Raw genomic sequence first — 26360 nt, 5'->3', positions numbered from 1 at the left:
TTTGTGTGTAGATTGTTTTGGGGGCTGGAAGGTGCATGTTAAGAAAGGGCAAGTGATTTCATGTGAGCAGATTTTACCTACTCTTTGTAAATCAAATCTGCACCTTGGCCCAGATCTTCATCTACTGGGACGCCACACAGCCTGAGCAGCTTCGTCTCCTGATTTACACTGGCGTACGTACTGCTTTTTAAAAGAACGGCACAAAACCAGGTCAAGGTAGTTGCATGGGACCTGATCTCCCACCACAGAGGCGAGTGAGAGCTTTGCCATTTGTTTCAAAGGATGCGGAAGAAGCACTTAAGCATATGCTTAATTTTGAGCAGGTGGCCACGGGCCTGATCCAAGCCATGAAGTCAGTGGAAAGTCTCCCAGTGATTCCAATGAGCTTTGAACCAGGCTCTTAGGCCCAGCTCCTCAAGCGTATTTAGGCTCTTAACTTCCATGGATTTCAGTGTAATTTCGCTGGATAGGGATAGAACTATGCATGTGCTTAAAGTTAAGCAAGTAGTCATGCCCTGTACTGCTCCAGGATCTCACGGTGCCCGTCCCTAGTTTAACAAAGAAGCCAGTCAGATGCATGTGTCCATGATTAATAATTTTCCCTCATAACCACAGAGTTGTGTGCATAGCATTATAATGCTGGATTCCTGTCGCTGTGCTTAGACAAAAAGCAGTGCGGGAAGGCATCTCTGTCGGCTGGTGCTAATAATTACTAGTGGTCTATGTGCGTTCTATTTCCTCTGATAGTACTGCTGAGTGCATAGCATCTAACATTCACATGAGACGAAAACGGAATACATTCTTTCAGCATTAAATAATGAAACTAGTGACAGTATATTCGTTAAATGGGGTGCTCTCTTTCCTTTCTTTCCTCCTGGGTTCAGCTTCGTTTTGACTCCAGGTAAGGACTAAAAGTCACAATGTTACAAAATAGTTTTTCAGGGTTCTTTTTTGTTGTTCTTTTTTTTTAAACCTGTCCTCTGGGTAGGTAGCGTAAATATGGCCACAAATAAGACTCATTTTCTTTCTCTTGTTTTGAATACAGGGACTAGAAGAAAATGCTGAGAATGTTGGAAAAATGTGTTCATTTTTCCCCGCTAATCTCTGTGATTTTGTGTGGTTGTGGGAGTTTTAGGTAAAATCCATACAATTTCTCCCTGGATAGTCTCACTTGTAGGCCAGTCCTGGAAGGTGTTGATCTCCCTCCGCGTTCATTGACCTTGATGTGAGTTGCCAATGCTCAGCAGCTTGCAGGATCGGGCCCTTACATTTTAGCCCTGCTTCACCCAATTCCCCTGTTTTAACACTGGATCCTATTAGAAGATGATACATGGGAGAGATTCTGATCTCATGCTCGTTCTCCACTAAAGTAAATCTCTTGTTGCCACTTCTGGTTTATACTGGTAGAAGACGTAAGATCAGAACTGGCCCAAAGAGAGTAGCTCAAGATATTGGTTTGGAGCCACCGAGCAATCATGGTTCCTCTGATGGGCGATCAAGCATCTGGTGCCATCCTGCCTCTGTCAGCAGGAGAGAGGAAATTAGTGACGTAGCCAAGAATCTTCATCTCCTCCTCCTCTGCCTGCCATTGGTGCGCTGTGGGCACCGTGTAGCATTGTCTAGCTGGGGGAAACCGGGGCAGCGACAGCTACACATAGTCTCTTGATGGGGCTGGACAGGGAGACAGGGGCAGAGGCGGAGCTGAATAGAAACAATCAGTGGCTTCCAAAGGCTTTGTTTTTCAAGAAGAAAAGAGAGGAGAGGAGCAGAGCAGGAGCTATGGTGAGTGGCTGTTAGTTACTGAGAGGCCCACAACTGACCCATCGGCATGTGCTGGGTTACTGAGAGTGAGGTAACGTTCCTTCTGTGTTCTGGGCAACGTTCTTTCTCCCCGTGGCCAGTTAGGCCAGAGGGCGACATGTCTGAGGTGGTGAATCCTGACCGCTGCTTCTCGGCCACGTTTTATTGGCCCCTCCCTCCAAAACAAGAGGTGTCCAACGCTCTACCGTGCACTGCGCTGTACCTGTCGTTCAGTGGACAGGACATGGGACGAGGACTCAGAAGACCTGGGCTCTGTTTGTGAGACAAACTTGCAGCCAAACCAGAGCTACGCACTCAGGTGCTGCGACAAGTCAGCCCTCAGGTTGGCAGCAGCCAGCTATCCCCAAGCAGAGCCTGGGTCAGGTGACCCCAGGCCCAGGTATTTCCACAGCCCTGGCAGAGTTGCAGCTCAGTCTGAGCAACAGCACTACTTGCCCAGGAACCGTCCTGCTGCTGCCTTGCAGGACACCAAGCTCCAGAGACTCCCAGCCCTGCACTAGCCTCTGCTCCTCACCGACCTGCTACAGCCCAACCTCTACCTCCTGATCCTCCCGACACCCTCGGACTCTCCCTGGTTTTTGACCTTTGGCACCTATCTGGACCTTGGTTTCAGTACCGATTTAGCCTATCCCCGGATCTCGATTCCAGGTCCACCCTTGGTTTTGGCCCAACTCTACACCTGGCTGTGACCCATGCTCCAACCACTAGGCCTGATTGTCAGAGGCAGTGCCTGACACAGTCACCAGCTCAGCCACTGACTTCCTGTGGGTCTGGGAACAAGATACTCCACCTACCTGTTCCCCCTCCTGCCCTGTGTCTTGTCTATTTAGATTGCAAACTCTTTGGGGGTAGGGACTGCCTCCAACTATGTACAGCAACCAACCCAGCAGGGCCCCAAGCTCCACGGGGGCATCCAGGTGCTCATATGATACCAATAATAAATATAATAATAGGAATTAGGTTGGTATAAAAGCTTAGCTAGATTATGTGTTATCTTTAATGTGTGCATGGAGGAAGGGTGACCTCAGATAATCAAGGTCAAGGTTGTTGGCATAATAACCAAAGCACAGAACTGACTTTCGTAATGCTAATGTAGGCTGCCAGGTGCAGGTGGCCGACCAAGTGGGTGGAGCAGGGCCGTCCCTGGGGTGGGGGGTGGCGGTAGTTTGGAGAAATAGTGAGAGTAGATCCAGGAGTCAGGTACTGGCTGGCGGATGAAGCCAGAGTCGGGGGCGAGGAGCAAAGGCAACGGTCAGAGCCTGAGTCAGAATCAGAGCAGGAAGGGAAGGACTAGACTGAAGTGGGGGCAAGGGGGGCAAGGCAGGAACAGGGCTGGAGCAGGAGGAGGAGGCAGAAGCAGGGCAAGCACTGCTGCAGGCATGGGACATGGTGAGCAGCCACTGAAGCTGCCAGACTCAAGTAGCAGGCTGCAGGCTCCTGTGCCCAGTCAGGAAGCAGAACCATTTGGAGAAGGCTCAGGGGGACCAGCTGAGTTTGCTGGATTGCCTAGCACCCAGGCTCAGCGCCAGCTGTGCTCCTGACAACTAGTTTCCAAACCTGTTCAGTGCAGCTGCAATTTGATTCTAATGTTTAGTTGCTATGGAATGGTCATCGCTCTCTGTCACACACACACACACACTCTCTCTCTCTCTCATAAACACGCTGTGTGTCTTTCACATTTTTTTTATTGTAAAATAAAACACTGGTCAGGTAACATAGGAGTCCTTAGACTTTCCCTTCAACAAAGCTTTGTGTCCACTAGAAGTACAGTTGTGTTTCTCTCTATCAAAAATTGTTATTGGCGCCTAAAAAATGCACATTTCATTGGTAGGATGCTCCCACTGATTCAAAAGCTGCTGAGATCTTGAGTTTTACTGATCTATTTTGCAAACTGTGATTTAAGAAAAAAACAAGGAAAGGACATTACAAATTTCCGTGACATCATAAATATAAAACAACCCTATGAAAAATGAAAGTTGATGCAACAAAGCCTTTCAAAATTTGTGTGCGATCATTGCACTTGTTGGTTCTGTTATTGTGCAGGATTGGGGGGATGCAGACTCCAGGTAATTAATCAAACTGAACAGATATAAAACTACCAGGACTATAGGGACAAGTCAACTGCTTCTGCAGCTGCTAGCACAAAAAGAGGATTTCTCCCATGCTGCAGCCCTCACCTCTTTGGAGCATGCATCAAAGTACTGCTCTTAAGCAAATAGATATATCAACTTGTTACAGATCTTTATCTTTACTTTTTACCCATTGATGCAAAAGAAAGACAGGAAGAATAGTAAAAAGCCAAGATGACTCCATCAGGAGGTCTTTAATGACCGAAACATCAAAAAGGAATCCTACAAAAAGTGGAAATATGGATAAATGGCTAAGGAAGAGTACAAAAGAATAGCACAAGCTGGTAAGGACAAAATCAGAAAAGCTACAATAGAAAATGAGTTACACCTAGCAAGGGACATTCTTTAATTACATTAGGAGTCAGAGAAAGATGAAGGGACGTGTAGGTCCTCTACTTAGTGGGAAGCAGAGCTAATGCCTGATGACATGAAGAAGGCATTTCCCCCCTTCTGCCTCTGTAACAGTTGCTCAAAGGGAGCAGAAAGCACCTGAATGTAAAGATTAAATGAGGCCAAGGAAACAACTCAAAAGGCAGGTGTGGAGGTCAGTCTGAGGGTGTGTGTCTGTCAGAGACATCTAGCATCATGGTTTGGTCTGATTGTACTGTTCTTCAGAGCTCACTCCTTTTAGCCTTATCTTTCTAGTGCCCTGTTTGCTGTTCCAGCAGGTGTAAACCCCCTACCCACTCCCACACTTACTCTTTTCTTTCTAGCATGAGTTCTGCTCAAAAGAATGGCCAAGACTTCTCACCTTTCTTAGCGCTACATGCTTCAGACCAGCTCCAAATGCCTACGGCACAGATCTGCTGCTTCCCTTGCTGCTGACAACTGACTCCCATGTGGTAAGGCTGGCTACCAGCTGGGGGGGAGGAGCTAAGTCTGAGATTCCATAAGAACATAAGAATGGCCGTACTGGGTCAGACCAAAGGTCCATCCAGCCCAGTATCCTGCCTACCAACAGTGGCCAATGCCAGGTGCCCCACAGGGAGTGAACCTAACAGGTAATGATCAAGTGATCTCTCTCCTGCCATCCATCTCCACCTTCTGACAAACAGAGGCTAGGGACACCATTCCTTACCCATCCTGGCTAATAGCCATTAATGGACTTAACCTCCATGAATTTATCTAGTTCTCTTTTAAAACCTGTTATAGTCCTGGCCTTTGCAACCTCCTCAGGCAAGGAGTTCCACAGGTTGACTGTGTGCTGTGTGAAGAAGAACTTCCTTTTATTTGTTTTAAACCTGCTGCCCATTAATTTCATTTGGTGACCCCTAGTTCTTATATTATGGGAACAAGTAAATAACTTTTCCTTATCCACTTTCTCCACGTCACTCATGATTTTATATACCTCTATCATATCCTCCCTTAGTCTCCTCTTTTCCAAGCTGAAAAGTCCCAGCCTCTTTAATCTCTCCTCATATGGGACCCATTACAAACCCCTAATCATTTTAGTTGCCCTTCTCTGAACCATTTCCCTTGCATGGGTGACCCTTGTGCCATTCTGGCTTGCTTCATTCTTTTGGGATCGGCCTTCAGCCTTCCCCAGTCAGAAGAGTGGTTGAGATGATGAATGGCCTTGTTGAATGGAGGGAGAAAATGGGGAAGGGGAGGATGTGAATTCCTGGAAAACAGAGGATTCTGCCCTGAAGGAAAAATGTGATTACTGTTCCTTTCCTGGCCAGGAAGAGGGAATCAAATCTGTTCCTAGAGATAGAATGAGTCCAGTGCTCAGGCCACCACAGCGACTTGTGGTCTCCAGATCTGGGTTCTAAGTAGTGCTTTAGCTTTTAAGCTCCTGTAAGGATCCATTCGAATTCTTTCCCTTCCCCTTCCCCTGCTGGGTGAAATAAAATGGCAACAAATCACAGATATGTTTCTCTGGCTTAACCAATACAGTCCCTCCCCACCCCATTTATATCAATAAATGTGAACTTAGAAACACCCAGGAACAATATAAATCATCATGTCATTTACATCTTTGTTAAACGTAAAACATTCATGCGCACAGGAAGGAAGGTGGCGCCTGAGGCATACTGGATCTCTCTGAGGACACCTTCCCACTTCTTCCCCTCTTCGTCATACCTGAAGGGAGGGAGACAAAATATTACGATCAGCAAACAACTCTATTCTCATCAACTGTGTTCCCTAACCCAGCTCTGGCTATGACAAATAGTCAGATTCAGTGCCGGCCTAGTGATGTGTTTACTTGCAGTATGTTATTCAGCCACTAGATGTCTCTGTGTGTAGAGATCAGATAGGGTGCAATGTCTGGTAAACAAGAGAGACAGAAGTGGAACTCAAGCTGTGTGGAGACCTGTTTGATTGTGTCAGTAGCTCTGGTTTGTTTTCTTTAATACAAGCCTCTTGTTTAAGGACTATGATTCCATATATCATGACAGCTACCAAGATTGGTAGGTAGGGCTTGTTTGGTCAATTTCTGTCATTTGAATATAGACTTAGGCCTTATCTAAAGTCCATTGAAGTCAACAAACTTTGAATTTGGCTCTTAGAGTTGAGGAAAAATGCCAGACTGAGGCTTAAGTCCACTCCACAGAATTGCTACAGTACAGACATCAGCTAGAAAATTTCCTTAAGATACCCTGCCAGTATACCTGCCACCCTGCCCCTGATGGGGCACATTTAGTAGGGAGGGATAGGTCACTTCCCAAGGACTGAATGGCAGTGGTCTCTCTGCTGAAACTGCTGACAAGGGTACCAGTTAGAGAGGTCTTGAGGAAGTAGGTATTTTTCCACTGGGGACTGGACAGAGGCCCCCAAGACTTAAACAACCCCCATCACTTGGTAAATACCCACCTAGTTTTGATATGATCCCATGCCAGAGAATTGACAGAGACAGATCTTCAGCTGGTGTAAAATGCCATAGCTCAAATGAAGTCAGTGGAGCTCAGGGAATTTACACAGCTGGGGATCTCATCCCATAGATCCCTCTCCTCCCAAGTTTGTTAGGTTTTGACAGTCAACCTGCTTGGAGAGTGGTCTCATATTTTGTCTTGGTTCAAAGCAGATTTGATCAGCATGGCGCTTGGAACACTGAGTTGCCTTTTGGCACCAAGACTAAGCACATACCAGTGCGGCTCAACCCCAGAGTTAGCACTAGCGGGAAACGTGCAACATTTCTCTAGTGCAGACAAGGCCTTGGTTAAAGGGTGATTTAAAGTTTCCAGTTTCATAGACTTCGAGGCCAGAAGGGACCTTTATGATCAGCTAGTCTAACCCCCTGTATAACACACGCTGTACAATGTCACCCAGTTACCCCAGTTTTGAGCCCAATAAGCCGTGTTTGGCTAAAGCGTATCTTCCAGAAACGCACCCAGTCTTTATATGAAGACATCAAGAGATGGAGAATCCAGCACTTCCCTCGCTAGTTTGTTCCAGTGGTTAATCACCCTCACTATTAAAAAAAAAATGGTGCCATATTTCCAGTTTGAATTTGTCTGGCTTTAACTTCCAGCCATTGGCTCTTATTCTGTCTTTCTCTGCTCAGTTAAAGAGCCCTTCAGGATGTGATGTTTTCTCCCCATGAAGGTGATACACTGTGATTGTCATTTCTGAGTCGTCTTTTCTATAAGCTAAGCCGACTGAGCTCCTTAAATCGCTCACTGTCAGGCATTCTCGCCAGCCTCCGAATCATTTCTGTGGCCCTCGTTTCTGTCCCCTCTTCATTTTTTAAATCTTTTTAAAGTCACGGGGGAAAAGTGAGCGATCAGTGGACAGCAATAAAAACAAGGCAAGAGAATAAATTTTAAACCGCCTCTGGTTAAACCAGCAGAAGAACTCAGCCCCCAGCCATGCCCTTCGCTCGCAGTGGCGATGTCTCTTACCTCCAAACGTCATTGAGCTCGGTTGGCACCAGTTCTCCTGACTCCGTCTCCACTGTGGCAAATCCACCAAGTAAATACAGACTGCCAGCCAGACTCACCAGGCTGACTGAGCTGCGCTCCTGGGGGAATTCAATGAAGGGCTCCCACCTGCCGGGCAGAAAGGTTAGACTTGTTAGCAAGGTGTTCTGGGCGCCCTTTATCAGTGCAGCTGTCTCAGCATGGCTGTGGGCCTGGAATCTGGTGCGTTCTGAGTGCTAATCCCAGTAGTGTGAGTCACCGGCTTGTGTGGCCCTCAGGCAAGTTGCTTGGGGCTAGTTTTTTCAAAAGCAGCCTCCAGTTTGGGGTGCCCGATTTCAGACATCCACAGCCTGATTTTCAGGAATGCTGAGCACCCACAACTCCCCTCGGGAGATGCAGAAGACCCTGGATACACGAGAAACAATCTATCCTATTCTTATCTGTATAGGTTCTTATACTGCACTCCTCACTGGGCATCTGAGCTTACCAATCATACATTACACAACGTGACTGGTGGGCTTCTGCTGAGTTTGTGTAGGAGGAGAGAGTTTGCACCCCCTTGCATACTACAGAGCACCAGACTCACCAGGGGTATTTGGGGTAGGGCAACGGAATGGATCTAAGACTACACAGAACAATGGAGGGGCCCTTGGGAGGATTCCTTCCCTTTCAAGTTTCTACAGCTACATGGCCTGTGCCCAGTGCGCTCTCAGGGGTTGATCTTAAGCCCATTGAAGCCAATGGGGATCGAGCTAGTAGCGAGCAGGAAGGAGGCAGAAATCTCCCCTCCCAGGTGAGTTTCGTTCACACCCTCGCCAGGCTGTGAAGTGAGAGTTGCCCCTGGAAGTTGCAATATATCCGGATATCTGGACAGGGAGGCTACCCCATCCCAGTGTCTGGGGATGCAACAGCTCAGACCTTCTGCCTCTGTCCTGGTTGAGTGATCCCACTATCCAGGCTCTCTGTGCATTCAAGCTATTGATAGTGCAGCAAACCTCTGGTGCTAGACAAATGCTCCTGGCAATTGGCAATAATTAACACAAGATGAAGAGGTGCATCAGTTGCACAGGGAGCTGGATGAATGGAGCCAAGACAGCTCCAAATCATTGGCTGATTGGGGGCAGGTTGTTTCATACACTCCTGCAGCTGCTCCCTATAGCACGGAGGTGGCCAACTCGAGCCTGAGAAGGAGCCAGAATTTACCAATGTGCATTGCCAAAGAGACACAGTAATATGTCAGCAGCCCACTGTCAAATCCCACCCCCCCAGTGTCTCCCACCCACCAGCAGCACCACCGATCAGCACCTAACCCTCCATCCCTGAGCCTCTCGCCCGCTGGGATCAGCAGTTTTGTGGTGTGCAGGAGGCTCAGAAGTGCAGGGAGGGGGGAGGAGGAGCAAGGGTGCGGCAGACTCAGGGGCAGGGGCCTTGGGGGAAGGAGTGGATTGGGGGCTGGGGCCAGGGGTTGAGCAGTGAGCACTCCCCGGCACATTGGAAAGTTGGCGCCTGTAGCTCCAGCCCCGGAGTTGGCACCTATGCAAGGAGCCGTATATTAACGTCTGAAGAGCTGCATATGGCTCCGGAGCCACAGGCTGGCCACTTCTGCTATAGCATTTTCATCCCAAGGATGAGCCATGGTACATACTTGTTAGCTGCAATGTCATACTCTTCCACCGAGTCAGTCAAGCAGAGTCGGGTCACACCAGTTGCCACATAGATCTTGCTATTGTGTACGGTTGCTCCGAACAGCGAACGGGCGGTTTTCATGGGAGCCAGCTCCTTCCACTCAAACTTCTTTGGGTTGTAGACGCACATCTTGTTCAGGCACTTCCTGAAAAAGGGCAAGAGGGAAAAGCAACCTCACTGAATTATTACATGGAACCGTTCCATTGTGCCGAGGGATTCTGGAGTATCGATCTAAGTCAGCAACTGATTGTAATTTACAGACTCTGCTATTACACTTGAATGTGGGGCCAGTGCATTTTACTGTTGAGCCCACATCAATAGATGTCTTTCCTTTGTACAACAGGCACCTTTCTTGTGTACAGGCTATTGACCATGAGCACCCTGGCATAGGCTCCAACTTCCCCTCTGCCCGCCCGCGCACCACCTCTTCCTGCCCCTGCACTGCCCTTGCCCTGCCCCCATTCCACCCCCTTCTCCCAACGCCCTGCATCTGCCCTGCCTCCTCCCCTGAACTTGCCATGTCCCCACTCCTCTCCCTCCCTCCCGGAAAGTCCTAAGTGCCGCCAAACAGCTGTTAGGCAGCAGGGGGGTGGGAAGCGCTGAGAGGGACGGGGAGGAGTGGGGACGTGGCGCACTCAGGTGGGGAGGTGAGGAGGGTGGAGCTTGGCTGCCGGTGGGTGCAGAGCACCCACTAATTTTTCCCTATGGTGCTCCAGCCCCGGAACACCATGGGCTCAGCGCCTCTGCACTGATTGTGGTGTTGTGTATGTGACATTTCACTCCATATTCTCTATGAAAATATGCTTATGATTTGAATATGACATAACTGAGATGTACTTTATGCAAGAGGGATCTTGCAAGATATCATTAGCAAGGTTATAATTTGCTGAATGGGATTATCCAATTTGTATGCCTGTATCATTTCTGTATCTGAAATTAGGAATATTGACTATGTGTCTGTATTTCAATTGTGCTACTTTGGGTGATGCCCACTGCCAACACTTCAGGTACAACCATGGAAAAGCCAGACAGGGCTGATGGGCATCAGAGAGGACAATGGACTGTGAAAAGGCTTGGCCTTCCTGCAGATGCTCCATACTGCCACTGACTCATGGACGCTGTGATTCTACAGAGTCAGGTGGTCTTGTCACCTGATACTAAACATTACCAGGGACTTCTTGTAACTTTCCACTGGAAAGGAAGGGGGGGGGTCAATTTTGGAGAAAAAAAGATTCCCGTCTTATGTAAATCCTATTTAAGGGCGGGGAGGAAGGCAAATGGCCTCCAATCCAGGGCCTATCTGCCCAGGAAGAAAGACTGAAAAAGACACCTGAAGGGAAGAGAAGTGGGGATTCCAGACTGAGACACGGGTCCAGTCTGAAAAGAAATAGAACTGGAACTCTGAACCACAGAAACTTTGCAACCTGCCTAAAATAACATTTAGGGTAAGAAATTACATTTTATAACCTGTATCTTAAGTATATTGAGCTTAGCTTGAGTGCTTTGGTTTATTTGCTCAGTAATCTGCTTTGTTCTGTCTGTTATCTCTTCTAGTCACTTAAAATTCACCATTTGTAGTTAATACACTTATTTCTTGTTTATAATATAACCCAGTTTATGTATTTTTTAACTGGGCAGGGGAGCAAGAAGTTGGGCATCTCTCCCTCCACACTGAGGGAGGGGGCAAATTTCATAAAACCGTTGGGTTTGTGCCCCTTAAAGGGAGAGGGCATGAGAGTGTTGGGTGAGCCCCTAAGGGTGCATCTTTCCAGAGCAGATCTCTGTCTCTGTGCAGCTGGGTGTGGCCCTGCCTGTGTGCTTGGCTGGAAGAGGCTTGTGAGCCTTGCCCAGATAAAGGGGACCTCGGCTGGCAGAATAGGCTGACTTAGTGGCACCCCAGCACATCAGGTGACACCCCAAAGGGCCCAAACCCACCGCTGCTAGCTATGTGTCTGTCTAGCTATATGCAAATCAGGGATCTACATGCATGCACCCGGCAGCAGGCCTTACTTGTTAAGTACTGATGATGAAATTTGATGCTATACCAGAAATTAATAAAAAGAGTCCCGGCCCCAAAGATCTTACAATGTAGGAGGTATCTGGCTGTGTATATACCCTCCTTCCAGACTGTAATCTCTTTGGCGCAGGGCCTATCTTTGCTGTGGTAGGCTGGGCTTATTTTGTCAATATTTATTTTGCTGTTTACAATGGCTGGAATTTTCATTTAAGGCAGCAGGTTATGCTGAGGCCTTGTTCTCTGCAGATAATAAACGGCAACTGGGCCTGATAGAGTGTTTCGTGAGGTTGTTTACTACTGCTGGGGCTGCGACAGCTGGGCCTTGCTGTGCCAGACTAGCCTTCTTCTGGGCAGGGATCCTTGGTTTGATGCCAGGCAGCTTCCCTGCTAAGGGGATTCTCATGTCTCTTCTGTCTTCTCCTGCTATTCGTTATGCTTGTTTATATGGGGAAGGAGGACGATGTCCTTTCTGCATTGTGGCCTTATATTGTCCCTGATCCTTGTGCAGATCTCCCATTGATCTCAATGGAGTTAGCCAGGGGGCCCAAGGGCCCTGAGAGAAACTTTAGTGACACAATCAAGACTGGACTCAGACCAGAGGCCTGGAAGTGAAAGGTTCCATGTCTTAGCCCCCCCAGCCCAATTTGATCCATCTGTGCCCCTCCGCTCCTTCATCTGCTGGTTACCCTAGTACGCTACTTATGTACCCAACAGAGCTTCCTCTGCGACTTCCTTCTTCTAGACATGACCTAGGATGTGGAAACAGCCCAGCTCATGTGCCATCAGCGATATTTTGCCCCTCCCACACCTTTTATATCCCTTGTTCTTTCACTTACTTGTCACTTCTCTTGCCTCCTATGACGTAGATTAGATCCTTGTCTGATACCACAGCATGACCATAGACCGCATAGGGGAGCGGATCCGACTCGCCCCACTTAAATGACCTGTATAAGGATTACGGAAAACAAGGATATTATATTGTTTAGCTGGGGGGAGCATCCAGAAGGCACTAGGTGCTTTCCAACCCCGTAGGTGGATGGATGCACTTCCTGCCCAAAGTGCATGGAGTCTAAAAACTCATTAACAAATTCATAGTCGACCACTAAGAAAAAGAAGCGACATACGGGATACTTGTTATAAGGCCTGTTCTTTTCTGTAGCATCCTCTCGGCTGCTTAACTTGTTGTATTTGGCTTCATGTTTACACAGCACCTTCTATCCCAGCATCTCAAACACTTTACAAACATTCATTGATTGAGACCGCTGTACGGTAGCTATTCCTGCATTATCCTGGCTTTACAGAGCGGGAGGCGCCCATGCACAGAGAGGTTAACGGTCACATTTTCTGAAGTTATCACTAATTTGGGGGTAACTGTGTGTGACACTCAGCTGGGGTGTTGAGTGTTCGGCACCTCTTAAAATCAGGCTCTCATTTTCTAACGTTGAGCACCCAAATATGGTGGCACCTAAAATTCGAGGCCGCATCTGAAAATCTGGACCTAAGTGTCTTGCCTGCATTTCCAGAGCAGATCACAGTCAGAGCCCTGATTAGAATGGAGATCTCTTGACTCCATCCTGTAGCCACTCTACCATGCTATCCAAACACTGCACACACCACTCCAAACAGCCCCTCTCACACCCCGACAGATTTCTCTTTCCACAGACTGAAGACCAGTGGAAGGCACTTCCATAGAAACCGAAAAGTTCTGGATTGAATTGGCCTTAGATCTACCAAGTCTAACCCCTAATTCAAGCAGGAATAATCCATCTATCAATAGATAAGACTGTTTGCTGAAATTTCAGTTGTCAATAAAGTGAGACCGTGTATGATTATTGTGCTGGTCACTTTGAAACTCAGTTGCATAGAAGAGGATCTGAAAGCTCTCCCTGGTAATCGACTTTTTCAGCTACACGCACTTCAGGCCACTTAGCAAAGACAGCCCCCTCCCCAAGAGAGTTTTAAGGCTCAGATAAACACCATGGTTGATGGGACTGGGAATTGGTTTGAAATCTCTGCCTATGAAACAGATGAGCCTAAATAAAACAGTGCAGACATGTCTAAATATAAACTGAGCAAAAGACTCCAGCTCACTAGCTATTCCAGCTTATAGCAGGCAGGCTGGGAAGGATTGTTTCGCATTTCTGTTTGCCTTTCAGTGAGATTTAATACTTCAGGCATTTCATAGTGCATAATACAAAGCATATGCTAAGATTAGTCTTAACCACTATGGGGAAGCCCAACAGCTCCTGTACTTCCAGGGGTGTCTGCTAGATTAATGGGAAAAGACAGTTTGATGTATTTTTCCAGAGAAGATCATGGGACATGTGGCTTTCTGCAGAGTAGATTAAAGTTAGGTAATGGGAATGGAGATGTTATGATTCACAGAGGAGAAAGCCCAAAGGGGCCATTGCAATCATCTGGTCTGATCTCCTGTATAATACAGGCCATAGAACTTCCCACAAATAATTCTTGTTTGACCTAGACCAAATCTTTTATGTGCTATCCTAGTCTTGGATAGAAGTGGGTGAACCTCCATCTTTACAGATGACTCATTGCTTCTTGTTCATTAACAGCTGAGTCCATAATGGGTTGCACCGAATGACTGGATTATGGAAAATATAAGAGCCGGAGGAGTAGGCATATGCTTTAATTTTTCAAACCGTGCAGCATGACTAACTGGAATGCAAATACCTCGAAGCAGAGAGAGGGAAATACTTTATGCAATGTATAATTAACCCTGGGAATTCACTGCCGCATGATAGTAATGAGGCAACTAGCTTTACAGGGAAATGAGTGGTATGACGCCACCTTCTCCCCTCCCAGAGATGAAGGAGAATTTGGCTCTCCCTTTCTGGTCTCTCTGCCAGAGGGGAGGGAAATCAGGCTGGTCCCTTTGGTGCCAGATCAGTGCACAGCACCATAACACCTGAGACCCTGCGCAGTCACTTGCAACACTTATTCTTGTCCACAGCTCCACTCGCTGGGATTGAGATTGCAAGGGCCACTGATGTTCATGCTTCTGAGCATATGATGCCCAACAGCTGGGTGGCACAGGCAAGCACACTATTGGGTGTATTGGGGGCAGGGGCTGCAATCCTCCAGAAAAAGGGTCATTTCAAGTTTGGTGGTAAAAAGAGGCCAATGAATTCTCAGTGGGCCTGATCCTCTGAGTATCCTCCACAAAACCTTGGGGATCTGACCTTTGAGTGTCTGGGTTTGAGAGACTCTAAATCCCTTTATCGGCAAGCATAAACTGCGGTTGTGAACAGAGCCCAGTTTTGTTGCCCATGACCAGGGCCTTGTTTTCCGACGGGTGTCCTCTTAGGTCTGTTACACACTTATGAGACTGCCTCGGCACCCAAAACATTAAGGGCCATATCCTGCCTTCTGAGATCTCCGGGTAGTTCCTGTGTGAACATAGCCAAAGGCATAGTCTGGCCCTTGATACAATGAGTGTTGAGTGGCTGCCCCTTAATGGCCTCAATCCCCTTTTCCTTGGAGGTTTCAGTTGCAATACACCCAACAGATGGTACCAGAGATGGATCAGAGCCACAAGGGAGGGATTTGGATTTGGGACAATGCCAGTTGCTGGGGTGACTGGATCTAGCATTCAGAGACTGTCTCTAGATGTTACTTCAATTTTTAGGTCCCTGTACAGATTGATTCATTCTTACACCCCAGCCCAGCTGCTTTGCATCCCAGGCACTTACAGTCGGTCGTAGCACATGACGGAGTCCAAGGTCTGTTCTCCTTCTTTCAGTTCTTTCCCTCCTACCACGAAAATGGAGTTTTCTGCCTCTCCCAGGCCAAAGAGGCAGCGGGGAGAAGGCAGAGGGGGCATGCCCAGCCAGTCAGAGTCCAAGTGATCATACTGCAAGGAAAGGAATAGCCATGAGGGTACAGCAGGCACTGCACCAGTCCCTCTCTGTCGTGTAAAAATAGATTTTCTCACTGTCAATTTGCTAAATTAAAATAAAATATCAGGGACCAAGTGCCCAATGACAAGCGTGGAGCCCACTCCTACAAGCAGCAAAGGGCACGCCCGGTTCTGCAGCTTCCTGCAAAGCAGCCCCAGGGTGGAGATTCTCTGTGGGTCCTTTCCTTGCTTGTTTCCTTGTGCTCCAGTTGCATCCACCTACTGGCTTTTGTCTTATACTTAGCTTGCAAGGTCTTTGGGCAGGGACTGTCTTTTTGTTCTGGGGCTTGTACAGCACCTTGCACAGGGGGGTCTTTCTCCATGATGGGGTCTCCTGCATGTATGGCAATGAACAGGACCCAAGTGACCTGTAGGAATGGCCTCTGCTCTTTTCACGGAAGGCCACTCTACTATGACTCGGTACATTTATATACAGCCCAGTCTCCTTGGGCTAAGCTGGTCTCGAATGTTTCAGTTACTGAGCAATCATTGTGCCAGGAGGAGCTCACGTACCACAACCACCTCAGCTTTAGCTCCGTCTCCCAGCCTTCCAAAGAGATTTCATCAGAATAGCTTTCGGCAAGGGGAGTTAACTGCGTTGTCCGTAATGCAGCCCACTCCCCTGAATAACGTAAGAATAAAATGTGGTTCAGTGCTTTTTCCACCTGGCAATGATCAATTGGCACTCTCGTCCTTTGCTTCTGCTGGAATCGGAAAGCGATCTGGCTCTCTTTGCTTGCTTCCCTGTTTGTGCCAGGTGAATGGCAGCACTGCACTGCCAGTAATGTCTGCTAATTATTTGTAGCTGCAGAGCCAGGGGGTGGGAGCCTAAGATATTGGTATTGATCTTATATAAACATGGGGGCAGGGGCATGTGCGTAGCATAAAAAGTGTATATTTCCTATGAAATTGGTGAGTTAGTGCAAAGCTCTTGACTCAGACAGGGGTGTGTATTAGCCCCATTTTCTAGATGGGGACACTGAGCCACAGAGAGCCGATTGATCAAAATTTCAGAGGTGCACAGCATCCATAACTTCCACTAATGTCAGTAGGAGCTGGTGGTGCTCAGTCCAGCTCCAGAGGGGTACCCAAAATTACAGGGCCCCGGGTCTGAGCTTCTGGGTCTGGTGACAGGGCTGTGTTGGGTTAGATGAGACCGGGCTGCGGTGGTTAGGCTGCCAGCCTGGGAGCAGGATACATGGTTCACTTCCCTGCTCATCCGTGTGTGAACTTGAGCAAATCACTGTGCCTCTCCTTGCCCCCGGGACAGTGTGCTGTGAGGATACAGATGGGAGGTGCCCAGATCCTGGGGCTGGTGGGGGACCAGATCGTACCAATTGATAGTGGCGTTTCTCGCTTCCTCCCACTGGTGTTGGAGCACAGCTCGTCCAGTTCTCTTCTGCGCCCAGGTGAGCAGCTTGTTTTGCTGAGTCTCGGCTGAGCAGAGAGAGGGGCAGGCGAATGACCTTGCATTGCTTAGCTCTTGTTTCAGCCAGTGCAGTGGACTCCGCAGCAGGAGCATCTGCTTTAGTTGTTGCCTGAAAGCCCTGTTTGGTCATGGGTTGTTTGCTTCAGGGTCTCTCCAGACTAAGCATGGAGAGACTAAAGCTGGAGCTCTTTCTCCAGAGCTAAAGCAGGAAGGGCAGGGAGAGGAAAAGCCCTGAGCTGCTGGGTTGAGGGTCCCTGGACTGGAACCTGGTGTAGAGGGCGGGCCCGGTTTCCCCTACCAGCCACTGGGGGAGTGGTGCAGACCAGGCAGTGGGGAGCAGACCACTTGGGACTGTTTGCCTCAAATGGCTTTTGATACTCTAGAAGCAGGAAGGATTTTAATGTGACTTGGCTGGAGGGCTAAGCTATGAAGAGGACACTGCTGCCGCCAGGGGCGGCTCTGTGTATTTTGCCGCCCCAAGCACAGCAGTCAGGTGGCTTTCAGTGGCGCATCTGTGGGAGGTCCGCTGGTAATGCGGATTCGGTGGCACGCCCGGGGAGTACAAGCTCCATGAATTGGGCCCCACACTTGCTAAAGCCGGCCCTGGTTGCCAGTACCTTTTTGTTAGACCTGTAGCTAAAGACCCATCTCCCTCAAGGTATCCAGTTTTCGCCAATACATTAGGTGGCCACTGAAAATAAATGTCACTTTATGAGTTGACTGGCTTTTCCTGTTCCTTTGTGTTGTTTTTTTCTAATGATCAGGTGTGAGAGGGGAAGAGATGGTGCCATGCTGGAGATAAGCAGTGGGAATTAACATACAAAGCAGAATATGGTACCTGTGAGCAGACAGTATTGTCTAGGGCTGTGGTCCTCAACCTATTTACCATTGTGGTCTGCATCCGCCACAATATATATACTATCTGTATGGCCCTGAGGATGTCACAATGGGCCACAGCTGTGTCCTGATTGGCTATGGATTAAGAACCGTGGTCTAGGGGCTCTCTTGCACACAGCTGGACCCTCAGACCACACCTGGAGAGATGCTAGTTACTTCAAAGAGCGCTATGGGTTTTGCATCCAGAGTAAAGGTGGTTGAATAATACGTATTCCAGTCTATATATGTTCTTATCCGCACTCATCACTGTAGTACCTGAGTGCCTAGTCCCTGCTCCCTAATATTCATTGTGAATTGCGACTAGAGCTGACTGAATACATGGAATTTCTGTTTCTGCAGGAATTCTGTGATTTTGAATTTGGATTTGTCCTGAAATGGGATAAAAGTCAAAAATTCTATGGAAATTTTTGCAAAATTAAATATTTTGAGATTTTAATTTTGACTCTATCATTTCACTATGACCTACAGTATGGTATGATATAATACTATTAACACAGCACATAAGTCAACATGATAAAATTAAAACAAAACATTTCGAAGTTCTCAAAATGAAATGTTTTGATAATCTCTTGTCGAAAATGTTAATCAGCACATTCTCATGAAACATTTTGATTTAGTCAAATCAGTATTTTCTGATGGAAAACTGTTCCATTGGAAAAATATTCACCTGCTCTAACTATGACATATCCAGGTCCAACTATCTACCCAGATACAATGTGGCCCACATCACCAAAGCATCTGAGTACCTCTCATGATCTTAATTTCTGTGTATGTTACCTGTTTATACATTTTCAGTCTATTTATTTGTTATTTATTTCATGTGACCAGTCACATGCTATTATGTCTTCTTCCTGATCAGGTGACTGAAGTTTATTTTACTTGAGAAAAACAAATGGCAAAGAGAAAACAATGCACTTCTAGACACACCTCTACCCTGATATAATATGTGTGATAGACCCAGGCCAGTTGGGTATAGCAGAATAGCAGAAGGCAGATATACTGGCCACTGGGTTAACAGTTTTCTGTTCCCTGACTGACCAGAGCAGGGGCTGCTCCAGGCTAATGAGAGCATCTGACTCTAATTAATCTGCAAAGAGTCAGGTGAGGCCATTCAGTTAATGTGACCACCTGACTCTAATTAAGGCCCTGCTGATACTATAAAAAGGGCTCACTTCAGTCAGACAGAGGGGAGCCAGGGAGCCAGAGGCGAGGAAGTGCGGCTGAAGGACTGGTTATTGAAGATGCCCTCAGACCATCATTAAAGGAGTCCTAAGGTAAAGGTGAAGAAGGGAGAAGCAGGAGAGCTCTGGGGAAGTGGCCCAGGGAAATGTAGCAACTCTGGCATGAAAGGTTGGCTGCCAACAACTGCTACCATTAGGGTCCCTGGGCCGGAACCCAGAGTAGAGAGCGGGCCCGGGTTCCCCCCAACCCACCACTACAAGAACATCTCCTGGGAGGGGGTAAGTCAGGCCCCTGTCAGGACGGAGGCTGAAGCAGAGACTGTAGGAGTTTCTCTCATCAACCTCCTGCAGGCCTATGATGAAAAGGGCTCAAGTAGACTGTAACCCTGGCCCTAGAGAGAGAAGGGCTACGTGGAGGGTCACAGTGAGCCACTGAGGCTAGCATAAACCGCCTAGAAGCGCAGGACCCATGGGAGCAAGGTCAGAGCTCTGCCACACATGACCTGATATAACATGAATTCGGATATAATGCGGTAAGCAGTGCTCCAGGGCGGCAGGAGCGGCGTTCTCTGGCAGATCAAAAGCAAGGTTCAATATAATGCCGTTTCACCTATAACGCAGTAAGATTTTTTTGGCTCCTGAGGTCAGCGTTATATCGAGATAGAGGTGTATGAATTTTAGCTGAATAATCATTCATATTAAAATTTGCAAGACTTCTGGATTTATGACTTTTTTTTGTAATCAGCATCAGAACTTTCATTTTTATCATTGTCTGGTCCAACTTGTATGACTAAACCTATCACTGGTCTAATTCTGTTGACTTCAGTGAGAAGAATTGGGCCCCTAGAAGCCTGTATCAGCAGATGCACTGCCCTATATTGATGGACCCGGATACATATATGTAATATGTATATGGTACCAATGTTTTTAGATAAAACTTTCTCTCTAGGTCTGACTGAAAAAGACTTGAAACTGCTTTGTATTCATAAGGGCACCGTCAGCTAAAGAACAGTTCAATAGTAATAATGACTACTTTTGAAATTGTATAGCACCTTCCTTCCAGGGATTTCAAAGCACTTCACAAACACGAATTTAGCTGTGTCCCTGTTTTATGAGTGAGGAAACTGAGCAGTTATGTGATTTGCCCAAGGCATCACAGACAAGCAGTGGCAGAACTGGGAGCAGCATTTGGAAATCTAGAACTCCTGTCTCCTGCAATTTAGCCAACAGGACCATGAAGAGACTTAAGCTCTGCTGCTAAGGTTTGGCTTTAGGCAAGAGAGACAAGAAGAATTAACAGGACCTTCCTTGCTATGCAGGGCCGACTCCCACTCGCTGGTACTGGAGCAACGAAAGAGGGAGTTGTTCTATTCCCTATGAAGCAGACTAACAAGTTGTTAATTGACATAGCTGCTAATTGCAGGGAAGGGCCCTCTGGAGGGGATCTCTGGGCATTACCTTGCCAGCGACTGTACTAGTCAGCATTGTTCAGCAGAAATGTACTCCCTTGAGTGTTTGTTCTTTAGTTCTCACAGGCTGAGCACAAAATGCTGTCTATGTTCTCTGTTTATCAGTGCCTCCAGTCAGGCGTGAAGAGCGATGCAAAGAGGTAACGGCTGTGGGTGTGGAATCTTTCCCCTTCCTTGACTTCCCCACTTTTGTTTACCTTTAGTCCTTGCCCAGGCATGCAGTGGACAAAGCTGGGCAGCCCAAGAACTCAGCTAGGATGGGGCTGATTCTCACTGCCGCCTTCTCTGTGTGTGTCACTTACACCTGAGCCCAGTGGCTGTGAAACCCTGTTGGGTCAGACCAGTAACATTTCACACTCACCCTGTGCAGGTGTCCGTGGCGAAGGCAAGTGGAGAATCAGGCCCGTTATACCTATGGGGTTCCCGATTGGGGGGAGGGAGGGGCTTGTTGTTTCACACCCTCTGCTTTGTGCAGCATTATACACTACTTCTTGCGTTATGATCTTTGTTCACTTTCCTCTGGAGCATCAGCTGTAGAGTATTGCTGGTTGTAGTTACAGGTGCTGGAGGCAGGATACAGGATTTGCTGGGTGTCTGTAAGCCTGGAGCATAGGAAGTGGGGGAGAGGCAGGCTCCTAGTGTTAGCTGCATATTTTGCTGAGGGGAAAGACGGCCTTGAGTTACAGCACAGGCCTAGGTTCAGATGGCTGGTTTCCCACCTCTCTCGCTGATCACAGATGGTTTTGGTTACTCTGGGGTTCAACGTGCATCCAGGGCACTGTTAGCTAGGGAAATTAATGCCCTAAGACAGCAGTGAATGAGACTGCTAGCATGGTTTTCAGTGGAAGACAGATGAATGTGGCAGAGAACAGAAGGCTGCAAAATCAAACAGTGCTTAGCCTGGTGCCAGCTCACAAGACATGTTGCCGCTAGAGAGGGACAAACCAGCTTTGAAATAAAATCCTCCCTGCAGGGCCGGCTCTAGCAATTTAGCCACCCCAAGCACGGTGGCACGCCGTGGGGGGCGCTCTGCCGCTCGCTGGTCCCGTGGCTCCGGAGGACCTCCCGCAGGCGTTTCTGCGGACGATCCACTGGTCCCGTGGCTCCGATGGAGCTGCCGCAAGCGTGTCTGTGGGAGGTCCACCGGAGCCGCGGGACCAGCGGACCGTCTGCAGCCACGCCTGTGGCAGGTCCACCAGAGCCGCCTGCCGCCCTCCCAGCAACTGGCAGAGCGCCTCCCACGGCATGCCACCCCAAGCACGCGCTTGGCGCGCTGTGGCCTGGAGCCGACCCTGCCTCCCTGATAGATATCAAGGCCAGAAGAGACCATTATGATCATCTAGTCCAACATCCTCATAACATAGGCCAAGGATCCTCACCCAGTCATCACTGCATTAGCCCTATTTGGAAATTCCAAACTTTTTGCAACACTATCTATCTATCTATCTATCTATCTATCTATCTATCTATCTATCTATCTATCTATCTATCTATCTATCTATCTATCTATCTATCCCAATACACACTCTCTCTCTCTCTCTCTCTCTCTCTCTAATCTGTCTATCTCAGAGTTTTCTGTAGTATCATCATACAAGTATCTAAATATTTTCACAGCCTACATATTACTATATAACAAGCCATTGACTTAATGCGTAACTGTGAGCAGTATTCAATCAGTCTCTATGTTTGACAAAGCAAACAATGCTTGTGGCATGCATTTTTATAAGGGGCACACAGCCAAATACAACTAACACACATGACGGGGAGTTTCATTGGCTTTGTGCTATACAGAACCTAAAAATCAATGATCTTTCTAGTGGACCATAGAAGCAAAAGAGTAACGAAGCCGGTACCTGTAAGAAGTAGGAGCTCATGGGGTCCTCTTTGTTGTCCTCATTGTAGTACAGTCCACCTGCTATGAAGATCTGGTTCTCTTTGGTTACTAGACTGACATGATTCTTTGGGATCTGAGCCGAGATGGAGGCAAAATAGCACTCGTTAGCGCTGGGGTCATAGGCCACCGCTCCAGCACTGCTCACCATGAAAATGAGGTCCTGGAGGAACATCCCAAAGCGCATTGTGTCATTTAAGATCCCTGGGAGGATGTCTTCCTCATTATCATCCCCCTCGGCCACCTCTCCATTGACAGCATTATCCCCAGCTGTTGTCTCACTGCTTTTCTTCACCTTCTTCTTTTTTACCACCATGAATTTGCCTTCGCTGGCATCCTTCACCACCTGGAGTTTCTTGAGCAGCTCCGGGCTGGACTTCACAATGGGATGCTTCTCCACATGGTCCCTGATGTAATCCTTGGGCATGAGGCGGAAACGGATGCTCTCGAAGACGATCGGCAAGGCCTGGATCCGGCTCTCACGGTCCTTGGCTTCCGCCCACTTCATCACCACCTCAAAAACCGTCTCCTCCTTCTCAATGTTGAGGGAATCGGTAGATATGACAGCAATGAGCTCATCAGGGGAGAGCTGGTAGAACTCGTCATCCCGGGAGATCAGGGCAAAGCGGTCGCAGATGAAATCCCGGGCGGCCACTGCTAGGCGGGCGCAGTCCAGCATCAAGCCCAGCCTGAAGATAGCCAAGCAGTTGCTGAGGCAGAGACGCTTCTGCAGGAAAGAGACACAGACAGTGAAGATGGAGGGGATCTGGAACATGTTGGCCACAGAGAAAATGTCCTGCACGTTCTGCTCGGTGAGCTCCAGCTCGGAGGTGTAGATGTAATGGAGAATCTTGCGCATGACTTCAGGGTCCACATCCTCCAGGTCGATCTCCCTCTTCTTACTCTCCTCCATGTCTGAAAGGAACATCGCCCGGAAATAGGGGCTGCAGGCTGCCAGCACTAGCCGGTGGCAGGGGAATTCTTTCCCCTTGACTTTCAAGACACAATCCAGGAACTTGTTGTGGTCCAGCATGTCTTTGAGCCCATCCTGGAGAAGCGTCTGCTGGTAGAGACGCAGCTCTTCTGCTTGGTCTATAGGCAGCGTCATGCTTGGGAGTAATGGCTTGTTTGCTCGTCTCCTTTTTTCCCCCTATGCCCCAGTAGAGAGACTTACCCGGATCTGTGCAGCTCACCCTTGCTTCCCGACAGCTGGAGCCTTAAGAATGTGAAGCACTTGCTGCTAATACAACTGGCTGTGTACTTCAGCCTCAGTGAGGGGCTTTATATATAACCACAGCCTCTCAAAGCTTAAGGAACCCATACTGGAGCATGTGTAAGCTGATCACCCTCTAATATGACACATTGGACAACCGGGAAGGGAGGGGGCTGGGGGAACAGCTGTCCGTGCAGCCTGGACCCATCAGGAATGGTCTGTCAGCTCATGAATCAGTGCTGCAAGGGTCTGGGCTTTTCCAGAAGGCCAGCGTGTGACTGGCTGCATCCATAATAGTGCTGGTGAAACAACTTTTCCTTCAGAAGAATCAGAAAGGAAAAAAAACCTGCCACCTAGCTGGTGAAGTGTAGGATTTGTTATGCCTCTTCCCCGCTCCCGTGCCACCTGCCCCTCTTCAACATGGAGTGCAGGACTCACCTGGCTAAAAATACACTATGATGCTAAATCTGTAGCTATGCAATGAGGTATCGTATCATACTGTCATTGTGACGCAGCTAAGGCTGTCTAGGTCATTTGGACGGTTGATTTTCTGGGGGTAGGGGGAAGGGAAGGGATACATTCCTGTGACCTGCTCCAGGGTAACTGTTGCGGGGAGAAGTGTTTTACGTGCTCAGCTGTGTGTCATAGCCCTCTACTGGAAGCAGCTGAAGGAGGTTCTCCTACAGCACATGTGGTAGGGGCCTGTGGTTTTGGAGGATGAGACTCCGGGGTCTGATTCGTCTGTTGTATCTTTATGGAACCCATCACTGTCGTGTCTGAACAGACCACACAGTTTTAATGTATTTATACTCCCACCCCCTTTGGAAGGCAGGGCAGTGGTGCTATCCCCATTGTACGGATGGGGAACTGAGGCACCGAAAGATTAAGTGATTTGTCCAAGGTCACACCACGCCTGGTGGAGCCGGGAGGCAAGGCTGGCACCCTGCTGGCTGGGCTGTCCTCCCTCTCTGTTGCCCACTATTCCCTGCTATCTAGAGCCAACTGAAAAGAATTCACACATTTTCACTGGGGAAAAAGGGACGCATGTTTCGTAATAACGTCTGAGAAAGATGATCCAATTTGGGGGCCAGCTCTGCTGCTGTCACTGTGGCATTTCCAATGGCCAGGGTATGTGGCATCACGGCACCCACGGTGCTCCAAGGTGGCTGCCAAGATATTGTTACCCTAATAAAGCAAAATTGTGACCGCTCAAAAAGCTCATGGGAGCATTTTACAATGGACGAACCAGGCAGGGGAATCACCATTATGTTGTCACTCTATAGTTATAGTTTACACTTAGATACCAAGTTGCATAGCGACGTTTCCGTTACAAAGGTCAATCCCTTCCCCCTAACCTGCACCACTTTCCCCTCCCCCTCCCAATTACTATTAAGGATGCGTCTACATTGTACAGGCGTTTATCCAGATTTTAGTCCTAACCCCTCTCCCATCCACACAGAAAATCTCTGGCCTGCGGAATGCAGGTCAGACTACATGATCTCAAGGGTCCTTTCTAGCAGGGGTGCTGGATGGGGGGAGGGGGCCATGGCCCACCTACTTTTTACCAGCCGTAAGCGTGAGTGATGGGAGGTGGTGTCTTGGGGGAAGGGGGCGGAGCAAAGGCAGAAGCTCGGGGAGAAGGGGCAGCACATGGGCGGGGCCTGGGGGAAAGGGCAGCATGAGGGCGGGGGCTCAGGGAGAAGGGGTGGTGCAGGGGCAGGGCCTAGGCGGGAGGGCCATGATTTGGGCACCTGTGGTCCCCCCACTTTAGGGTGCTTCTGCTGCACCTATTTTCTAGCCTTACTTTATGTTTATGAATCAGTACAAATACCCCCAGTATAGACAGGCCCAGAGAGGAGAGAAGATCTTGGTTTTCACTTGTGCTAGGTCTTCTCCACTGGGCAAGAACATCCTTCAGTCATTGTACCTGGCACTGTCACATCAGGGGAACAGAAGCAAGCCTGATTGAAACTCATATGGATACATGCTGGCTCCTCCAAGCAGTTCTTGTAATGGGATAACAATCTGTGAACAAGACTGTCACGGAGTGTGGGGGAGTCCGGTCCTGCACCCCTCTTCCTGGGATTCACAGTGACTCTCAGCCAGCCAGTAAAACAGAAGGTTTATTGGACAACAGGAATGCAGGTTACAGCAGAGCTTGGAGGCACAAGCAGGACCCCTCAATCAAGTCCTTCTGGGGGTTCAGGGTGCTTGGATCCCAGCCTAGGATTCCCTGAATTCCAATCACCCAGCCCAAAACCGAAACTGAACTGCCCTTCCTCCAGCCAGCCGATTCCTTTGTCCAGCTTCCCGGGCAAAGGTGCTGACACCCTCCCCCCCTACCTGGCTCAGGTTACAGGCTTTAAAATCCTGTCCCTCAGCTAAAGTCCTCCCCGGCTCTCCCATCCCCCACACAGATAGACCCTACTGCATCACATCTCTCCCCTCTTCGAGACTGAACTGAGCGGGGTCACTGCCCAGTGACCTGGGGAAGTTCAGGACCCCCTCTCCGGGACAACGTGTCCGCTATCAGGTTGGCACTTCCCTTCACATGGACCACATCCATGTCATAGTCCTGCAGGAGCAGGCTCCACCTCACGAGCTTGGCATTGGCTCCTTTCATTTGGTGCAGCCAGGTCAGGGGAGAGTGGTCAGTGTAAACAGTGAAGTGTCGCCCGAAGAGATATGGCTCCAGTTTCTTAAGGACCCACACCATGGCCAGGCATTCCTTCTTGATGGCCACGTAGTTCTGCTCCCGGGGTAGCAACTTCTTTCTCAGGTACACGATGGGGTGTCTCTCCCCCTTTTCATCCTCCTGCATTAACACCGCCCCCAGTCCCGTGTCTGAGGC

The 26360-nt window shown here is 48.6% G+C and overlaps 1 protein-coding gene across 1 annotated transcript; it reads right to left on the bottom strand.

Moving 5' to 3' along the window:
• Positions 1-5347: 5347 nt before the first annotated feature.
• On the bottom strand, positions 5348-23593 carry KLHL40 (kelch like family member 40). Its single transcript, XM_030549925.1, has 6 exons — positions 22259-23593; positions 15224-15384; positions 12350-12457; positions 9456-9641; positions 7793-7939; positions 5348-6032 (listed from the first exon to the last, which is right to left on the bottom strand). Exons 1-6 carry the CDS (start codon positions 23402-23404, stop codon positions 5921-5923), a joined length of 1860 nt encoding a protein of 619 aa, XP_030405785.1. The 5' UTR covers positions 23405-23593; the 3' UTR covers positions 5348-5920.
• Positions 23594-26360: the final 2767 nt, after the last annotated feature.

Source organism: Gopherus evgoodei, chromosome 2, assembly GCF_007399415.2.
Source record: "Gopherus evgoodei ecotype Sinaloan lineage chromosome 2, rGopEvg1_v1.p, whole genome shotgun sequence".
Lineage (NCBI taxonomy): Eukaryota > Metazoa > Chordata > Testudines > Testudinidae > Gopherus > Gopherus evgoodei.
This window is presented reverse-complemented; position numbering and strand designations above follow the sequence as displayed.

Bases quoted from the DNA above. Each gene is read 5' to 3' on its own strand.
- KLHL40 (XM_030549925.1), bottom strand. From the start codon at position 23,404: ATGACGCTGCCTATAGACCAAGCAGAAGAGCTGCGTCTCTACCAGCAG. The intron at 9,642-12,349 runs GTAAGTGAAAGA...GCCCTTTTTCAG, and splicing joins GGAGGCAAGAGAAGTGACAA to GAAGTGCCTGAACAAGATGT. The intron at 6,033-7,792 runs GTAAGAGACATC...CCCTCCCTTCAG, and splicing joins GAGCTCAATGACGTTTGGAG to GTATGACGAAGAGGGGAAGA.